The 16,308-nt window shown below is 36.8% G+C and overlaps 1 protein-coding gene across 2 annotated transcripts; it reads left to right on the forward strand.

The window, feature by feature from the left end:
• The first annotated feature begins 14,848 nt into the window (after positions 1 to 14,848).
• On the forward strand, positions 14,849 to 15,832 carry LOC127964019 (C-type natriuretic peptide 3-like). 2 transcript variants are annotated; one of them, XM_052564159.1, is made up of 2 exons: positions 14,849 to 15,058; positions 15,139 to 15,832. In XM_052564159.1, exons 1-2 carry the CDS (start codon positions 14,972 to 14,974, stop codon positions 15,430 to 15,432), a joined length of 381 nt encoding a protein of 126 aa, XP_052420119.1. In that variant the 5' UTR covers positions 14,849 to 14,971; the 3' UTR covers positions 15,433 to 15,832. The 2 variants fall into 2 exon arrangements, with proteins under 2 accessions (XP_052420119.1, XP_052420118.1); XM_052564158.1 differs by having other exon boundaries at positions 14,875 to 15,058; positions 15,136 to 15,832.
• Positions 15,833 to 16,308: the final 476 nt, after the last annotated feature.

A 16,308-nucleotide genomic window follows, 5' to 3' on the forward strand; every position in this document is an offset into this window, starting at 1 on the left:
GTACTCGATGAAATAAATTCATTTTGGCAATTAAAATGTAAAGTTTAAATTGAAATGAAATTATCATTAAACTGAATGTATTTTTATCAGCATTATAGTGGCCATCACCATACACCATCTACAGTAGATAGTAGGCCCCTGAAAGCCCCGTATTGGTCTATGACTCAATTCTGCAGAGCGAAATGTCCTAATCAGAGCCTCAGTATCAGCTTTATACTGCAGCTGGAAATCACTGTAGGTGAAATACAATAACCTACAGCCGTGAGGTGATTCCCCTTTAATTTGAGCCTATAGTATCTGACGGTCCTCGGCCAGATCCTCAAAGAGCACTGAGCAAATCATCTCCATTAGCAGAAGTGGCAGATAATGAGAGAGAAATCCAGCGCACATGATGAATGATTAGGGACGGAAAAGCTCTTATTCGGAGACTTTAAATGACAAAGGCCTGCACCCAGAGCTATTGTGTTCCAGTTAAATGAAGGTTGCGGGTAATTACTTTGGCTGAGAGACAAGCCACTCAAGGTACAATATATAACAAACACAAACACACACACAAACAAGGCCCAAAGCAAAAGCAATGCCAAGACAGCAAAGAAAAAAAAAATCTAAATTCATGCTATATGAATTATTTATCTATTACTCACACATTTTACTATGAGGTCAGCTTGTGAAATGTATCTCAACTGTACAAAGAACGACTGTATGTCTATCAGCTTAACATATATAATATGTAAAATAAAATAAAAAAATAAAATAAATTATTCCACTTTTAGACTTTCATTTTACAGTTTTTAATCAGTCAAATGCAACCAACATCAGACTCAGTTTCATTAAGTGTCTGACCACTGGGTGGAGACATTATACCATATTTCACACACACGAACACACTGTGAATAGGACATTCGTATCTTTCACACCTTTCAGAATGAGCAGAATTTACTGCACATATATACTATATCCCATAATGCAATGTAGTTTTGACCAGCCACAACCAGTGTGGAAAATAAACCAGAAGTAATTTAAGCTGTGATTAATATTTTAGAAAAAAATAAAATAAATAAATAAACTATATGCAGTTAATGGTCTCTCAGATTTATTTATTTATTTACAGTACATAGCAGTATGCTGTTAAGTATTCTGTTCAGAAAACAGACCAACACGTCTCAAAAAAAAAAAAAAAGAAAAGAAAAAAAAAGAAACAAATTCAAATGCAAGTCATTTCAAAATTTTTAATTCAATTTTTTTAAAGCTTCAAATATACATAAAGGTTTTACCTCAGAAATACAGTATACCTAATAAAAATATAAAATATAAAATTAACTGGAAGCTTAGACTGCAGCTTACTGTAAATAGAACTACAATTTAAAACAGCAATTTTGAAAGCTTTAACTTTTTTACTTTGATTTACACTTGGAAAAAACTAAACAAGCTGGTAATAAAACTGTAGTTTATAATTGTTAAGTATAAGTTTGATTACAAGTCAAATGTATACTCTGCCAAGTTGAATTTTCTATAACTTAAAAAATGAAGCTGAAATTGTCATGACAATTAAATATGATTCTGTAAGAGAAAAAGAAAAAATAAAATAAACAAGTGGAGAACAAAGAAGAAAATGCCTCAGACGCTGAGAGCTCATGGTTGTGACTGATGTTCTCATCCTTAACCTGATCAATCCAGTCAACACCAGACCTCGGAAAGCAATGCAAATGTGCCAACAGGTGCGTTCCTCAAGCAACCATTCGGACTCTATTTCTGTACTCTAGTGGCACGGTGTTACGTAATCTCAGTCTGGATCTGCTGCATCTCGACAGCAGGAAACGTTTGTTATGCTTTTGAATGGGCAAACATGTTACTACATTAGCTGGCATTTCATTCGCAACTGTAAAAATACAAATCTTTGGTGATTAATTGAAAAGCCCCATATGGAAACTTCAGCAGATGAAGCAGCCAGTTGAACCAGCTTCTTCATTACACTTGACTCTTCACACAAACGTGGTGTTTGTCAAGTATTTCAAGCACTATACAGTTAATAAGTTTGGACTGAATCAATATTGAGGACAAGACCTTGAAAATGAGAGTGAAATGCATTTTGGAGAAATAAAACTGTTTGCTACTTTATATAGCACAAGAACACACATATGTTACAAACAGTACAGTAAGGGAAGGAAACATTGCATTGTGTTTATGTTGCTTTTGGTTATGTTATGTCAGAATGGATACTATATATATATATACACACCAAATGGTATACAGTACATACTGCTGTCTTAAAAGTAGACCTTACATTATGGTAAACTTTTTAATAATACAATAATAAATATGTTGTTTTCACATAACCCCATCACCCATGAGTGCCTTAGATTTATAATCTTAGATTAAAATAATGGCTATTACACATTTTTAAGGCAGCTTTGTGTAAAATGTGTTCATTTCACTTTGAACTGAATGTAATGCTTTTGGTCACCTGACTGCATGTTACACCCAGCCTTTATGTATAATGCATTATAAAAGTAATTTTAATGCATTCATTTTGCCTAGGATGATCTCATGAATTATTTTAGAAATAATGTATTGCAACACACATTATGAATAATTGTAATGCATTACACCCTTTTAATAACTCTGTATAATGCATTATACATGAAGGCTTTATGTATAATACTGTATTATAGTTTATAAGTATATTATAGTTTACATTTATATTAAATGCAACTAGTTGAATAAGAGAGTTTTTTTGACCCACTTAAGTAGGACTTCAATACATATTTATATTTAAAATTCATCTATCTTTAAAATGTAATGCATTTATGAATGTATGGACAAGCATTTATCGTAAACTAATCTATATTTTAATATAATTTCTATTGAAACTTGTATGTAGTATTTTTTTAATTACACATTAGTCATGATGAAGTTGCAATTTACCTAATTTAAAAATATACTAACTTCAGATGTAATATGAAATGACACCCTACATTTAAAATTATAGTCAAGTACTTTACATGTGCTTTAGTATGCTGTTCAACACATCAAAATAAGTGTACATATTTAAAGCAAAATAAAAGGATATTAAAACAAAATGATGTATAGTAAAATGCACTTTACATTTATTATATTTAAGTAAGCCTACTTAAGTGTTAAGAAACGTGTAAGGGCCATTAAAGAAAGAAAGTCATGAAAGTGAACTCTATAGTGGTCTATTATTTAATTATTTCAATATCATCTGCAAAAACAAAATCTGAAGTACACTACAAATGCACATTCAGTAGAATTAAGCACACGTCTCACCAATGAGATGGTTAGTAAAACATATTTGTTGTCTACAGATAAAAGAAAAGATTCTTTCACCAGCACAGAGGGGAAGGGATTCATCAAATGCTCCCCGCTCTTAGTTACTGACGTCAGGCATTAACACTTATTACACAGCTCCACATTTAACCTCAGCATCACATTACAGTGAACGAGGGGCTTGGAAGTCAAGCTGACAAGCATCTCAAGCTCCCTCCCTCGACAGCCTCATGTCACCCACACTCACTTGTCTGGAGGTGTGGAAGCTGGAAGAATCATTATTAGAAATGACTGGGCTCACATTCCAGCAGATAATGTGCTGGTCACGGGGGCAGCCCTGCCACCTCTCAGATGGCAGACAGAGCCTCTTCTCTCCCCTGCACGCTCACATTATGATCCACAGCCTACACCGAGCAGCTGCATCGCCTGTTATGAGCTAACGTTATGAAGATGTGTGAGCGCTGGTGGAACATTGAAGAATGCTGCGTGGAATCTGCACATATAGTTTGGCAACTGAATGTAAATCCCATTTGTAGAACTTCACATTGGTAACTATTTGTATGTAATATACAGTCAGGCATTGCAGTGCTGTTTGGTTACCAGCCTGAGCACAAAAAGTTAAGCCCTACTCAGACCAGTGCAATAAACCATGCAACCTTTTTCTAGGTATATGAAGCAGTGTCACCATGGAAACCGCTCAGAGACGGTGCTGTTTAGTACCTCTGTCCAAATAATGCTTTGGAAGCAAAAGAACGTTTTAGTAAATATCAGGTCATCTGTCCGAGTGTACCTTCGATCCACTGGGGGAGTTATTTCAAATTATACTTAAGCCATTTATCTTTGGTTGGTCAATAGGCCATAACCTCATAACCATTTAATTGTTCTGCTACAGAAAGATTATAAGCACTGCTCTACTTTTTAAGAACATAACCAAAGCAGTCTTAAAGTGCATGCATTGAGAGAAAAAAAATAAAAAAAATAAATTTAATTAAAATAATCCCTAAACCATCTGGATTGGGTTCAGGTCCGGTGACTGTGGAGGCCAGGTCATCTGGCGCAGCACCCCATCACTCTCCTTCTTGCTCAAATAGCCCTCGATGCCTTCAGTGTGACTCTACAATTTTCATAGTCATCAAAATAAAGAAAACTCTTTGAATGAGAAGGTGTGTCCAAACTTTTGGTCTGTACTGTATTTTTTTTTTTTTTTTTTTTTTACCATGTCATTATTACCATGTCCTAAGGTGTCAAAGATGGGCAACATAATACAATATAATATCTTACATTTAGGCCTGATAAAAATTAAAAAGTTTAAAAGGAGGGATCATTTTTTTCTACAATATTATATTATATGTTTCCAGTATATCTGATATTCAAAACCAGACAGATAAATGCAGATCTGTCAGAAAAACAACCTCGGATCAGATTTCATATTAAGTCCATGGCCCATAATTTAGTTCTTTATATCATTGGCTTTCAGGTATCTGGGGGTCATGGCTGCAGAGGGGCCTGACACATTCCTCCCCAAAAAAGGCAGTGCTGTGGCGCAGATAAAGCCGGCAGCTCCAGCGTGAGTTGACAACACAACAAGCAAATATGCAGATCACTTCTTACAACTCTGACTCGTGTTAATGAGATTCGGTGGCTTTCCAGATCTGAATGGCACAGCCAGTGCTTTTGGGTATTTGGTTGGCTTTCAAAGGTAGTCATACCTCATACATTCACTGAATAACAGTGGAGCTGTGGTTGATTAGGGTTCCACCAGCGTGTTGCTTTATGAAATCCTTCAAATCTGTTCATTAAAAAAAGAATTAATTATAAGACTAATTACACAAGGCTATAATGTAGCTGCTGGTTATCAACTAGGCAAAAGAGTAACGAGTGAAACAGAAAATAAAGAACAGTCTCAGACCAGCTAAATTTCTCCCATCTGTCCCTGAGATATAATCATCCAAAGAACAATCTTTAAAAATGTCAATGTATCTCTTACCCTGGCTATAACTGCTTAATTTTTTTTTTTTCTCTTGTTGTTTGGCCAACAGCAGCCTCTGCAGGGAACCCAAGCCCTACAGACAGTCATTGATATCTGTCAGTACTGTAGCAAAAACAGTTCAATGAAGCTGAAAGGACAGCTAATGGAAGCACGTTGGGATAGAATCTGTGTCTGGAAGAGCTAATGTGACACACATATATATATATATATATATATATATAAAGGAAAACAAAAAGGAAACTTACTTTTACTACATCTTTTACTGAAGACCAATTGTATCTAAATTTATCCTGTATTTAAATAAAGGTAATTACAGCTGTAGTTCTGGTTTTGCTTTGGGACTTTGGACATTAAAGGTACACTATGTAAATTTTGGCGCTCTTGCAGTTAGTAAACAAAACTACACATCCCGCGGAAGAACATTCTAACCAGAGCTACTTCTCCAAGTTTAAGTCTAGGGCAATTCACGAAGGTATGTGTTACTTCGCAGCGGTGACGAACCAACCAGGCTACAATAGTCCAAATATAAGCACTTATTAAAAATGTACCGTAGTGATTTGGGGTAAGACAAAAGGCTCTATGGTAGATGAATTTATGATGTCCTCGCACATTATATACATTTTGCAAATTTTTTACACATAACACATTGAAAGGTTACATAGTGTTGATTTAAGTGGTGACCCTACATAGTTTCATTTCATTAAATAAAATTAAATAAAATACAAAATGTAAATTAAATTAAATTAAATTAAATTAAATTAAATTAAATTAAATTAAATTAAATTAAGCATCATTTGCCCATTAATATACACATTTTTTTTTAAATTACATACAATAATTGAAATGATAAAAATAAAAAAAATTCTAAGAGGTAAAACAAATAAGAATGTTACTCTAATAAACAGTGTCAAACTAAAACAAAGTGTATTGTTATGTGAATGAATCTCTATTATCCTTGGTGAAATTTTCCAAAACACGCTCAGAGACTATTACCCATTAAAGGCAAATAAGTAACATGTTTGTTCCAGCTCCAGGGCAGAATATTTCCCACATTACTGTGGTAGTCTGTGTGAAAATGGAAACAGTTGGTTCCCATTGGAATTCATTATAGTAAGCTAAAGCAAGGTAAGAGAGAGACATAGGATGTGTGTCTTACAGATTTGTTTGTTGTGTTTCTAAAGCACAATTCACTATTAGTATTGCTCAGCTTAAACCTAAGCACTTGAATTCAGCACTTAACCTGTTCCTTCACCATTTGTGGATTCTGCTTCAAATCATGTGATTTAAACAGAGGTGGGTTATCACTAACTGTACATTAAATGAAGGACGTGAGTAATAAATAATGATTCCAAAAGATTATTTTGACAGAAGAACCATTTTGAGTTCCAGAAAAGAACATTTTGGAATACAGTTCTTAAAAGAACCTTTAGTGTTTAGAACATTTTACACATAAAAAAAAACTTTATTCACTAAACAATTTGGTGAAATGGAAAGAATCCATGGATGTAAAACTTTCTTGTCAAGAAATTACCTTTATTTTTTTAAGAGTGTGGGACTAGAAAATGTTATAGAAACATGTGGTGAACACTTTTGATTTGGCATAGTAAGCAAAAACCTGGCAACCCCAATAATACCCTATGTCCCAGCAACCACACTAAATATCCTGTCTGAACAGATAATGGGAAGGGTGAAAATATATTTTCTGCTTGCTTTGAATTGATAATGTTGTCAAGCAAAACTTTGGTCCTATTTGCATGGGAAGTTAAATATAGCAGAGGACAAGTCTAAATTTATCAACTTGGGTCCAAGCTTGGTCTTATCTTGACTAAAATAGCACCGTAGCTAATGATGCAGTGCTGTCAGTCGTCTGCAATGCGCTGGGCTGGACAAACGCAGGACAACCGGTAAACTGTGATGTCATTTACGGAACGTGGAAGGAATGCTGGGAAGGAGGCAACAATCCAGGTAAAACGTACGATTGTTAGGTGTTAATGAACTTGAAAGTAAATGGACTGAAAATCCAAGTTCCTTCCATACATAAAGACTCGGAGTAGACTCACAGAACTTGAAATACATTTCCATACATTTCAGTGTTTACTAGAAAACTTAGTTGGTATTAATGGAAGTGTATTAGCACGGTTCAAATCGTATTTATCTGACCGCCATCAATTCGTAGCAGTGAATGAAGAGGTATCATATCGATCACAAGTGCAGTATGGAGTACCTCAAGGCACTAGGGCCATTGATTTTCACACTTTACATGTTACCCTTGGGAGATATCATCAGGAAACATGGTGTTAGCTCTCACTGTTATGCTGATGATACTCAACTCTATATTTCTTCGAGGCCCGGAGAAACATACCATTTTGAAAAACTAATGGAATGCATAGTCGATATAAAAACCTGGATGAGGAGAAATTTCTTACAGCTAAATTCTGAAAAAAATCTGAGGTGTTAATTATAGGACCTAAAAACTCTTTTTATAATAACCTAGAATGCTGTCTAAGACTTGATGGCTGCTCTGTCAATTATTCGTCATCAGTTAGGAACCTAGGTGTGTTATTTGATAGCAATCTTCTTTGAAAGCCGCATTTCTAGCATTTGTAAAACTGCATCTTAAAAATATATCTAAATTACGACCTATGTAAAATGCAGAAACGTTAATTTATGCGTTCATGACCTCAAGTTTAGATTATTGTAATGCTTTACTGGGTGGTTGTTCTGCATGCTTAATAAACAAACTACAGCTAGTCCGAAATGCAGCAGCAAGAGTTATTACTAGAACAAGGAAGTGTGGCCATATTATCCCGGTCCTGTCCACACTGCACTGGCTCCCTATCAAACATCGTATAGATTTTAAAATATTGCTTATTACTTATAAAGCCCTGAATGGTTTAGCACATCAGATATATATTTGAAAGAGCTCTTATTGCACTAAGGTCCTCCACGTCCACTGCATTCTCAAAACTCTGGCAATTTGATAATACCTTGAAAATCAAAATCAACTCAGGTGTCTTCACTTGATAGTCATTGCCCTGCCTATTTTAACCGGTCTTTTTCTGTTTGTCTTCATGGAGTCCTTTCATTCCGTCACCCAGTTTCCTTGCCTTCTGAGTTTCCTCGTCTTCCGAGTTTCCTGTTCCAGTTCCTATTCCTGTTCCTATTCCTGTTGTTGTTTTGGATTGATTTCTGGTTTTGACCCCTGCTTGTTGGATTCTGATTTGGATTACCGATTAAAACAACACTGCATTTGGATCTCTCGTCTCCTGTGTTTCCCCCGTAACAGAAGGACTCCATCATGTTGAGATTCAGCAGTGTCGGACTTCATTCCCATTCCCCAGCCAGTATGGTGGAGCGGAGGGCGAAATTTGTAAGATTAACCACCCTCCGCCAAGAGGGGAACATGTGTTCTGGACCTTGGCGGATGGTATGGGATACAATGATGTGGCCCTAAAGGACATTTTCAACACCGGTCTGGATGACCCGGTGCCTCAAAGGGAAATGGACCAGTTGGATGCTTTTAATTTCTGGGAGTTTGTGTTCTACCTACAACATCAGTCTCCATGTAATACCCCAGCCACCCCTGTCTCTCCTGGTGGGATGGCCGATTCTAGACCGGGGTCTACAAACAGAAGGACTGCCAGCCCAGCGCCACAGCACAAGGTGGCCACCGGCCCAGCACCACTGCCCAAGATAGCCACCGGCCCAGCACCACTGCCCAAGATGGACGCCGGTCCAGCACCACTGCCCAAGACAGCCACCGGCCCAGCACCACTGCCCAAGATGGACGCCGGTCCAGAGTCATGGCACAAAATGGCTGCTTGTCCAGTGCCTCTGCACAAGATGACAGCCACAGTTGACCCTCCAGAGTCGAGTCAGGTTCCCGTTGACCCTCCAGAGTCGAGTCAGGTTCCCGTTGACCTTCCAGAGTCGAGTCAGGTTCCCGTTGACCTTCCAGAGTCGAGTCAGGTTCCCGTTAATCTTGACAAACTATATATCATTATATAAAGATCTAAGCCTCAAGCATTGACGACAAATCGCTGTTTTGGAAAGCTTATAAAGAATGTATTTGCTTAATTTGTGTAAGCAGTACACATCAAAACATGAAGAATGAAAACACAGTACATACCAGATTCGTCATAATAACGAGTCATAAACACATCCACAGCTGAAAATCCCGGTTTAGTTAAGGTAAGGGTCCACTGAACGAAATCTCATGGAGCACGTTTAGTCCAGGGAAGCAATAACGTAATATGGATGATAATTCATTTGTTTACGATTCAGTTCCTCGGGGACAGTATTGTTTGTGTCTGTTATGTAATAACTCATGCTCAGAAACTGTGTCTAGGTAATAAAAAAATGACATGGTTTTGTAGCATACAGTGTCACAAACAGAATGAAATGATCCACAAAAAAAGTGAAAGATAAGAGGAAGATTGTTTATTTAAATTCTGATGGAGGCGGAACTTAGCGATCGCCGTTTTTTTCAACAGTTTTCACATATGTGTGAGTGTGTTTTATGTTGAATGTGACTGTATCTGCATGATTTCCATCTGTTTAAACGCAAATAATCTTGTTATTACTGTGTAATCACAGCTATCGATATGAATGCCATCTATAGGAATAGAGTGTGATTTATTGGCTTTATGGCGCATTTGTATTATCACCATATCTGGCCATCAGCACGTCAACACGTGATAATTAACTATATGAACAGAAATCATTGTAAATGCTGCATTGTTATCAAGCGCAATGTTGGGGGTTCGATTCCCCGGGATCACGTAATATAAAAATTTCCATTTCAGTACCCGGGTCCTTCTTCTATGCAGCCATGATGTTGTAATTGATGCAGTATGTGGTCTGGCATTGTCATGTTGGAAAATGCAAGGTCTTCCCTGAAAGAGACGACATCTGGATGGTAGGATATTTTGAACTTGGATATACCTTTCAGCATTGATGGTGTCTTTCCAGATGTGTAAGCTGTCCATGCCACATGCACTCATGCAACCCCATACCATGAGAGATGCAGGCTTCTGAACTGAGCGCTGATAACAACTTGGGTTGTCCTTGTCCTCTTTAGTCCAGAAGACATGGCATCCCAGTTTTCAAAAAAGAAATTCAAATTTTGATTCGTCTGACCATGGAACAGTTTTCCACTTTGCCACAGTCCATTTTAAATGAGCCTTGGTCCAGAGAAAACGCCTACACTACTGGATCATGTTTAGATATGGATTCTTTTTTCACCTATAGAGTTTTAGCCGGCAATGGCGAATGGCACGGTGGATTGTGTTCACCGATAATGTTTTCTGGAATCATTCCTGAGCCTATGTTGTTATTTCCATTACAGTAGCATTCTTGTATGTGATGCAGTGCCATCTAAGGGCCCGAAGATCATGGGCATCCAGTATGGTTTTCCGGCCTTAACCCTTACGCACAGAGATTTTTCCAGATTCTCTCAAACTTTATATGCTCTTATGCACTGTAGATGATGATAACTTCAAACTCTTTGCAATTTTTCTCTGAGAAACTCCTTTCTGATATTGCTCCACTATTTTTCACCGCAGCCTTGGGGGAATTGGTGATCCTCTGCCCATCTTGACTTCTGAGAGACACTGCCACTCTGAGAGGCTCTTTTTATACCCAATCATGTTGCTAATCTACCTAATAAGTTGCAAATTGGTAGATTTAACTTGTCTCTTATTGCTACCCTCTTCCAACTTGGAATGTGTAGCTCTCATGAAATCCAAAATGAGCCAATATTTGGCATGACATTTCAAAATGTCTCACTTTCAACATTTGATATGTTATCTATATTCTATTGTGAATAAAATATAAGTTTATGAGATTTGTAAATTATTCCATTCCTTTTTTATTCACAATTTGTACAGTGTCCCAAATTTTTTGGAATCTGGTTTGTAGGTTATTCTAGAGTTTAGGTACTAAATAGGAAAGGGATCTGCCTCTTTGATATTATAGGTAATCAAAAAGGAGTGTTGAGAACGCAGAGGACGTGGTAGTTATCCATGTTGCAATAGTGCAAATAGAGCTTGTTCAAATACCAAAGTGCTAAACAATTCAGGGCTTTAATTGCTTAGTAATAAGCAAGATTTTAAAATCTATATGATGTTTGATAGGGAGCCAGTGCAGTGTTAACAGAACCAGGCTAATATGGTCCATCCATATAATACCAAAGCATACTTCCTGGTTCTAGTAAAAACTTTAAACTCTAGTAGCTGGAGTTTATTTATTAAGTGTGTGAAAAACAACCATCCAATAAAGCATTACAATAATCTAACATTTAGCTCATGAACGCATGAAGTAACATATCTGCATTTCACATTGAGAGCATAGGTCATAATTTAGATATATTTTTGAGATGGAAAAATGAAATGTGGCTTTCAAAGGAAAGATTTCTGTCAAATAACACGCCTAGGTACCTAACTGATGACGAAGAATTGACAGAACAGCCATCAAATCTTAGACAGCATTAGGTTATTGCATGCAGATATTTTATACCCTATAATTAACACCTCTGTTTTTTTTTCAGAATTTAGCTGTAGGAAATTGCTCCTCATCCAAGTTTTTATATCGACTATTCATTCCATAATTTTTTTTCAAATTGGTACGTTTCTCCAGGCCTCGAAGAAATATAGAGCTGAGTATCATCAGCATAACAGTGAAAGCTAACAGTGCGTCCTGATCATATCTCCCAAGAGTAACATGTAAAATGTGAAAAGTAACGGCCCTAGTACTGAGCCTTGAGGTACTCAATACTGTACTTGTGATCAATATGATACCTTTTCATTCACTGCTATGAATTGATGGCAATCAGATAAGTATGATTTGAACCATGTTGCATTTCCATTGATGCCAGCAAAGTTTTCTAGTCTATCAAGAGAATTCTGTGGTCAGTAGTGTCGAATGCAGCACTAAGATCCAATAGCACTAACAGAGAGATACTACCACGATCAGATAATAAGAACAGGTCATTTGTAACTCTAAGGAGAGAAGTCTCAGTACTATGATATGGTATAAATCCTGACTGGAAATCCTCACAGATACAATTTTTCTTTAATAAGGAATATAATTGTAAGGATACTACCTTTTATAGTATCTTGGACAGAAAAGGGAGACTCGAGATCTATCTATCAGAATTTGATAATTCTGTTTTATTATCCCCCAGGGTTCAAAACCTAGGTCAGGTCACCATGACAAGTACTATCTGTACATGACAACTTGCATCATTCATGTTCTTAGCATGTTGCAAATTAATAATAGCTAGATTAAATGTTAGGAGTTTGCTGAAATCAATAACCCTATGAAAAAACTATTAATGCTCCCAGCAAACTCCACTAATAATACTTCACAGGAGAAACAACAACAAAAAAAAAGAAGAAACTTTGTCTAAAAAAACAAAACAAAAAAAAAACTAATTTTTTACTTGTTTTGATTCTTTAGCTAAGCTGCTTTTGTGAATAGTGGTGTCAAACATGCCGTATGTGAGCAGCTAAAGCCTTCAAACATTTGAGACTCGCGGCAAAATCAAGGGAGGGAGGGGTAGAAAGTTTAAGATGAATGCATCTCCTCCTTCTAACATGGCTGCTGGTTATACTCAGGTTTGGAACATCACAAGAGGTTTTATCTAACCAATAAAGGGCCGAGGCTGGTTTCCACTCAGCATGAGGAAGACAGGTGGCCCGGGCTTGACTAATGATCTCTTGCTTGCTTTCCACTGGAGCACAGTATGGAGGCAAATAGGGTCTGATTAGCATTTTAGCTGCCATCGGCATCTAGCGCAGTTATTAGGAAAACAGGTCATAGGCCATCTGGAAGATAACCTTCCCTCTGCAAGTCTAATGATAAGTGGCTGTAAACATTTTAAAGACTAATTGTGATGTTGAAATGTTTTATGTTGAATTAGACATTTCTAAAAGTATGAAAAAATAAAATAAATTCTAAATACTAAATAACTTTTTTTTCTGATCATTTTCTTTGTAACACAGTTGTTATACATTGTGAATATGATCTCTTTTAGCAAATAAATGACATTTGGAACAGACTGCAGTGCAGCCTGCCATTAAAATCTTAATTAGCCCCATTGGCTTCTCATCAGGGAAAGTGCAGTGCTCAGTGAACTGTGCTTGAAGTTAAGAGCTGCCTGAATGAAATATGAGAGAATATAATAAACGCAGCGGGCAGACAATGTGAACGTAATGAGGGACAACGATGGGTTAAAGCTGAAGTGTGTCATTTCTGAGCCACTAATCACCAAATCAAATGTGAAAACAATGCTTGTTTTCAAACAGGTTTCCCAAATGGTCTGCCATTGGTCGCATGGTCTCACCACAAACTCTCACTATTGGCTGAGATAATGTTGCTATGCGAGTCCCAGGATCAAAGACAATGTTTTGATAGAGCCACAAAGTCATGGTGTTGTTTACACTTTTTGAGGAAATTAGAGAGCATTTTCTCATTGGCTGAAAAAATTGATTGATTTCCATAGTAGTGAGATTTGTGTTGTACATTTTTGTGATTGGCATATCACTGTGTTTCAAACATTTACCAAATAAAGGTGGCCACAAAGCCTGTCATACATATGAGAACATCAGCTTAAAACTTGGATTCTGTGGTTCTTTCTATTGTTTGAAGCTTTCTGAAGAGACATTTATTCTGTTTTGTTGGGTCATCTTTGTGTTTAAAGAAAATTTTGCATCACTACATAAAAATCACCTTGAAAACAAGTGAGGGATCTCTTTTGAGAAGACTCACCAAGACTGAGTTAAGCATGAAATCCAGCAAACTGAACTGACAGACAGTGGCTTTACCTCCTACAGAAACTCAGGCTTCCAAGGTGTCATCGTGTCACTTCCAATGATCTAGAATAAATTCAACTACAAAGAGTATTTTTCTGTAGAAATGAAACAATTTGGGGGGAAAATAAAAATTGCAGGACTGTAGGATGTCATTTGTACATGAAAGATACACATATGCTGCCCTCAAAACCTTTGTATGCTGCCTGGGGGAAGCAGTGTTTTTCATAGTTAATGAAACGTCTCTTCTTAAGTCAAAATGAGGTTCTAGCTAGTCAGAGCTTCTTGCCTCATTTTAAGACCAAGAAAACAGCCAGAAACTGACCTGCTTAAAAATAATCCAACTGAGATGTGTAGATCAACAAAAGTTTCCCAGAAAGTAAAATACTAGACAAATAAGGCTGCACACTTTATCAAAAATCAAAGCTAAAAGTTTACTAATAAAAAAAAAAAAAAGAAAAAAGAAAAACATATTTCTTAATCCAAAGGTAACTTGCTTTAGCAAAGTGTGTAAGATTAAATGTAAAAAGGGTTGGATAAAATGCTGTACACTCATTTGGATATAGCTTTCTCTAAAAATAAATAAATAAATAAAAAACACTGGGATGAGACGAGTGTAAGTGTGCACTGAGGCTATGGACTGCACCTCCATGACATAACACTACATGATGTTCTGCGCACTTGGCATCTAATGCTGTGACAATTGGAAGGAGCCTCCTGTACGTCACCATTGTTGTGGTCGATCCTGATGAAAATGAAGAGCCCTCCCCGTAGGGTTTGCGGGATTTTCCTGGCGAAATAAAAGCGCGCACCTGGACACGGTGCTTGGGTACGAGCGTAGATTCCAGGCAACCGCGCACAGCCACCACCAGCTTCAGCAACGATGATCTCCAACAACATCTCTATTTTCTGCGTGTCTTCACTTCTACTTTTAAACTTGGTCGGTGCCAAACCAGTCACCAGTTTACAGGTTAGTTTTTCAGTCTTAGCTCACTCTTAAACGTTTGTTAGAATCCGACTAATCATACATGTATGCATATTTTATAGCAGAGTCTTAAGCAGTTGTTAGATGAAGAAGTGAACACGCCGTTTGTGGAGTCGGGGGAGTCGGTGATGGAGCAGAAAGATGCGAGATCCGAGAAGAGCGCGCTGGATGAGCAAATGTGGGAATCAGATGCGCGCAACTCAGCGCTGGCTGGAAAAGATAGCGCCATCGAGCGTCTTCTAGGCGACTTGCTGTCCACTTCCAAGCGCTCCTGGAGTCGATTCAAGAAAGGCGGGCTGAGGAGCTGCTTTGGGGTCAGACTCGAAAGAATCGGGTCTTTTAGCGGACTCGGGTGTTAAGTGGAGGTATGTTAGGAGATGTTGGCCAAATATAAACATGGAACATTGCTCAAACGCGTACTAGAAATAAAATAAGTCATGTCTTATTACTTCATGTCATGTCACTTCTTGCAGGTTCGGTCTTTGAAATACTTGACACACTAAAAAAAAATTTAAAAAGTGAAAAAAGAAAGGTGTTGATTGAAGGTTTACAGTAGATTTGTGTTCCGGTGATGCTGTATGTTTTGGTCATTATTTATTTAAAATTTTGACATGTTAATAGTTTGTATTTGAAGATTCCATGACTGCTGCTTTGTACCGTTGGATCTATTTATTTAATTATGTATTTATGTATTGTCCTCTATAAATCCAATCGTGTTATAGATCATGTATATTGTTGCAAAATAAATATTTTGCATAACATGTGTGTCAATGTTGTTTAAACCTAAAGTGAGTAAATTTGGCGATGAACTTACAAGGTAAATGAATGCATATTTAATATAGTAACATGATGCATATGTTCATATCTTAGTTTTTATCCATTTAAATGGATAATGGATTATTAATAATAATAATAATAATAACAACCACAATAATAATAATAATACTTTAAAAGATAGTTTAGCTATTTGCAAAAGTAAGTAGTTTCATTAGAGTTTTTAGTATTAACTTTTACCACGAATCAATCGTTCAAAAGTGCCAAGATGGCAAAAAGGGTCTATTTCTATCTGAGCTAACATAATGTAAGTCAATTTTTGACGAATGAAACTTTTATTCAGATTCAGATTCAGACTTTCTAATGAAGGTTTCCTTTGTTATTCAATCTTAGGTGTTATATAGTCCAGCATAGTGTGTTTGTAAATAGGCTCTAACACGTTCTCTCTCTAATCTCGTCAC

The sequence above is a fragment of the Carassius gibelio genome, chromosome B8 (genome assembly GCF_023724105.1).
Source record: "Carassius gibelio isolate Cgi1373 ecotype wild population from Czech Republic chromosome B8, carGib1.2-hapl.c, whole genome shotgun sequence".
Taxonomy (NCBI): domain Eukaryota; kingdom Metazoa; phylum Chordata; class Actinopteri; order Cypriniformes; family Cyprinidae; genus Carassius; species Carassius gibelio.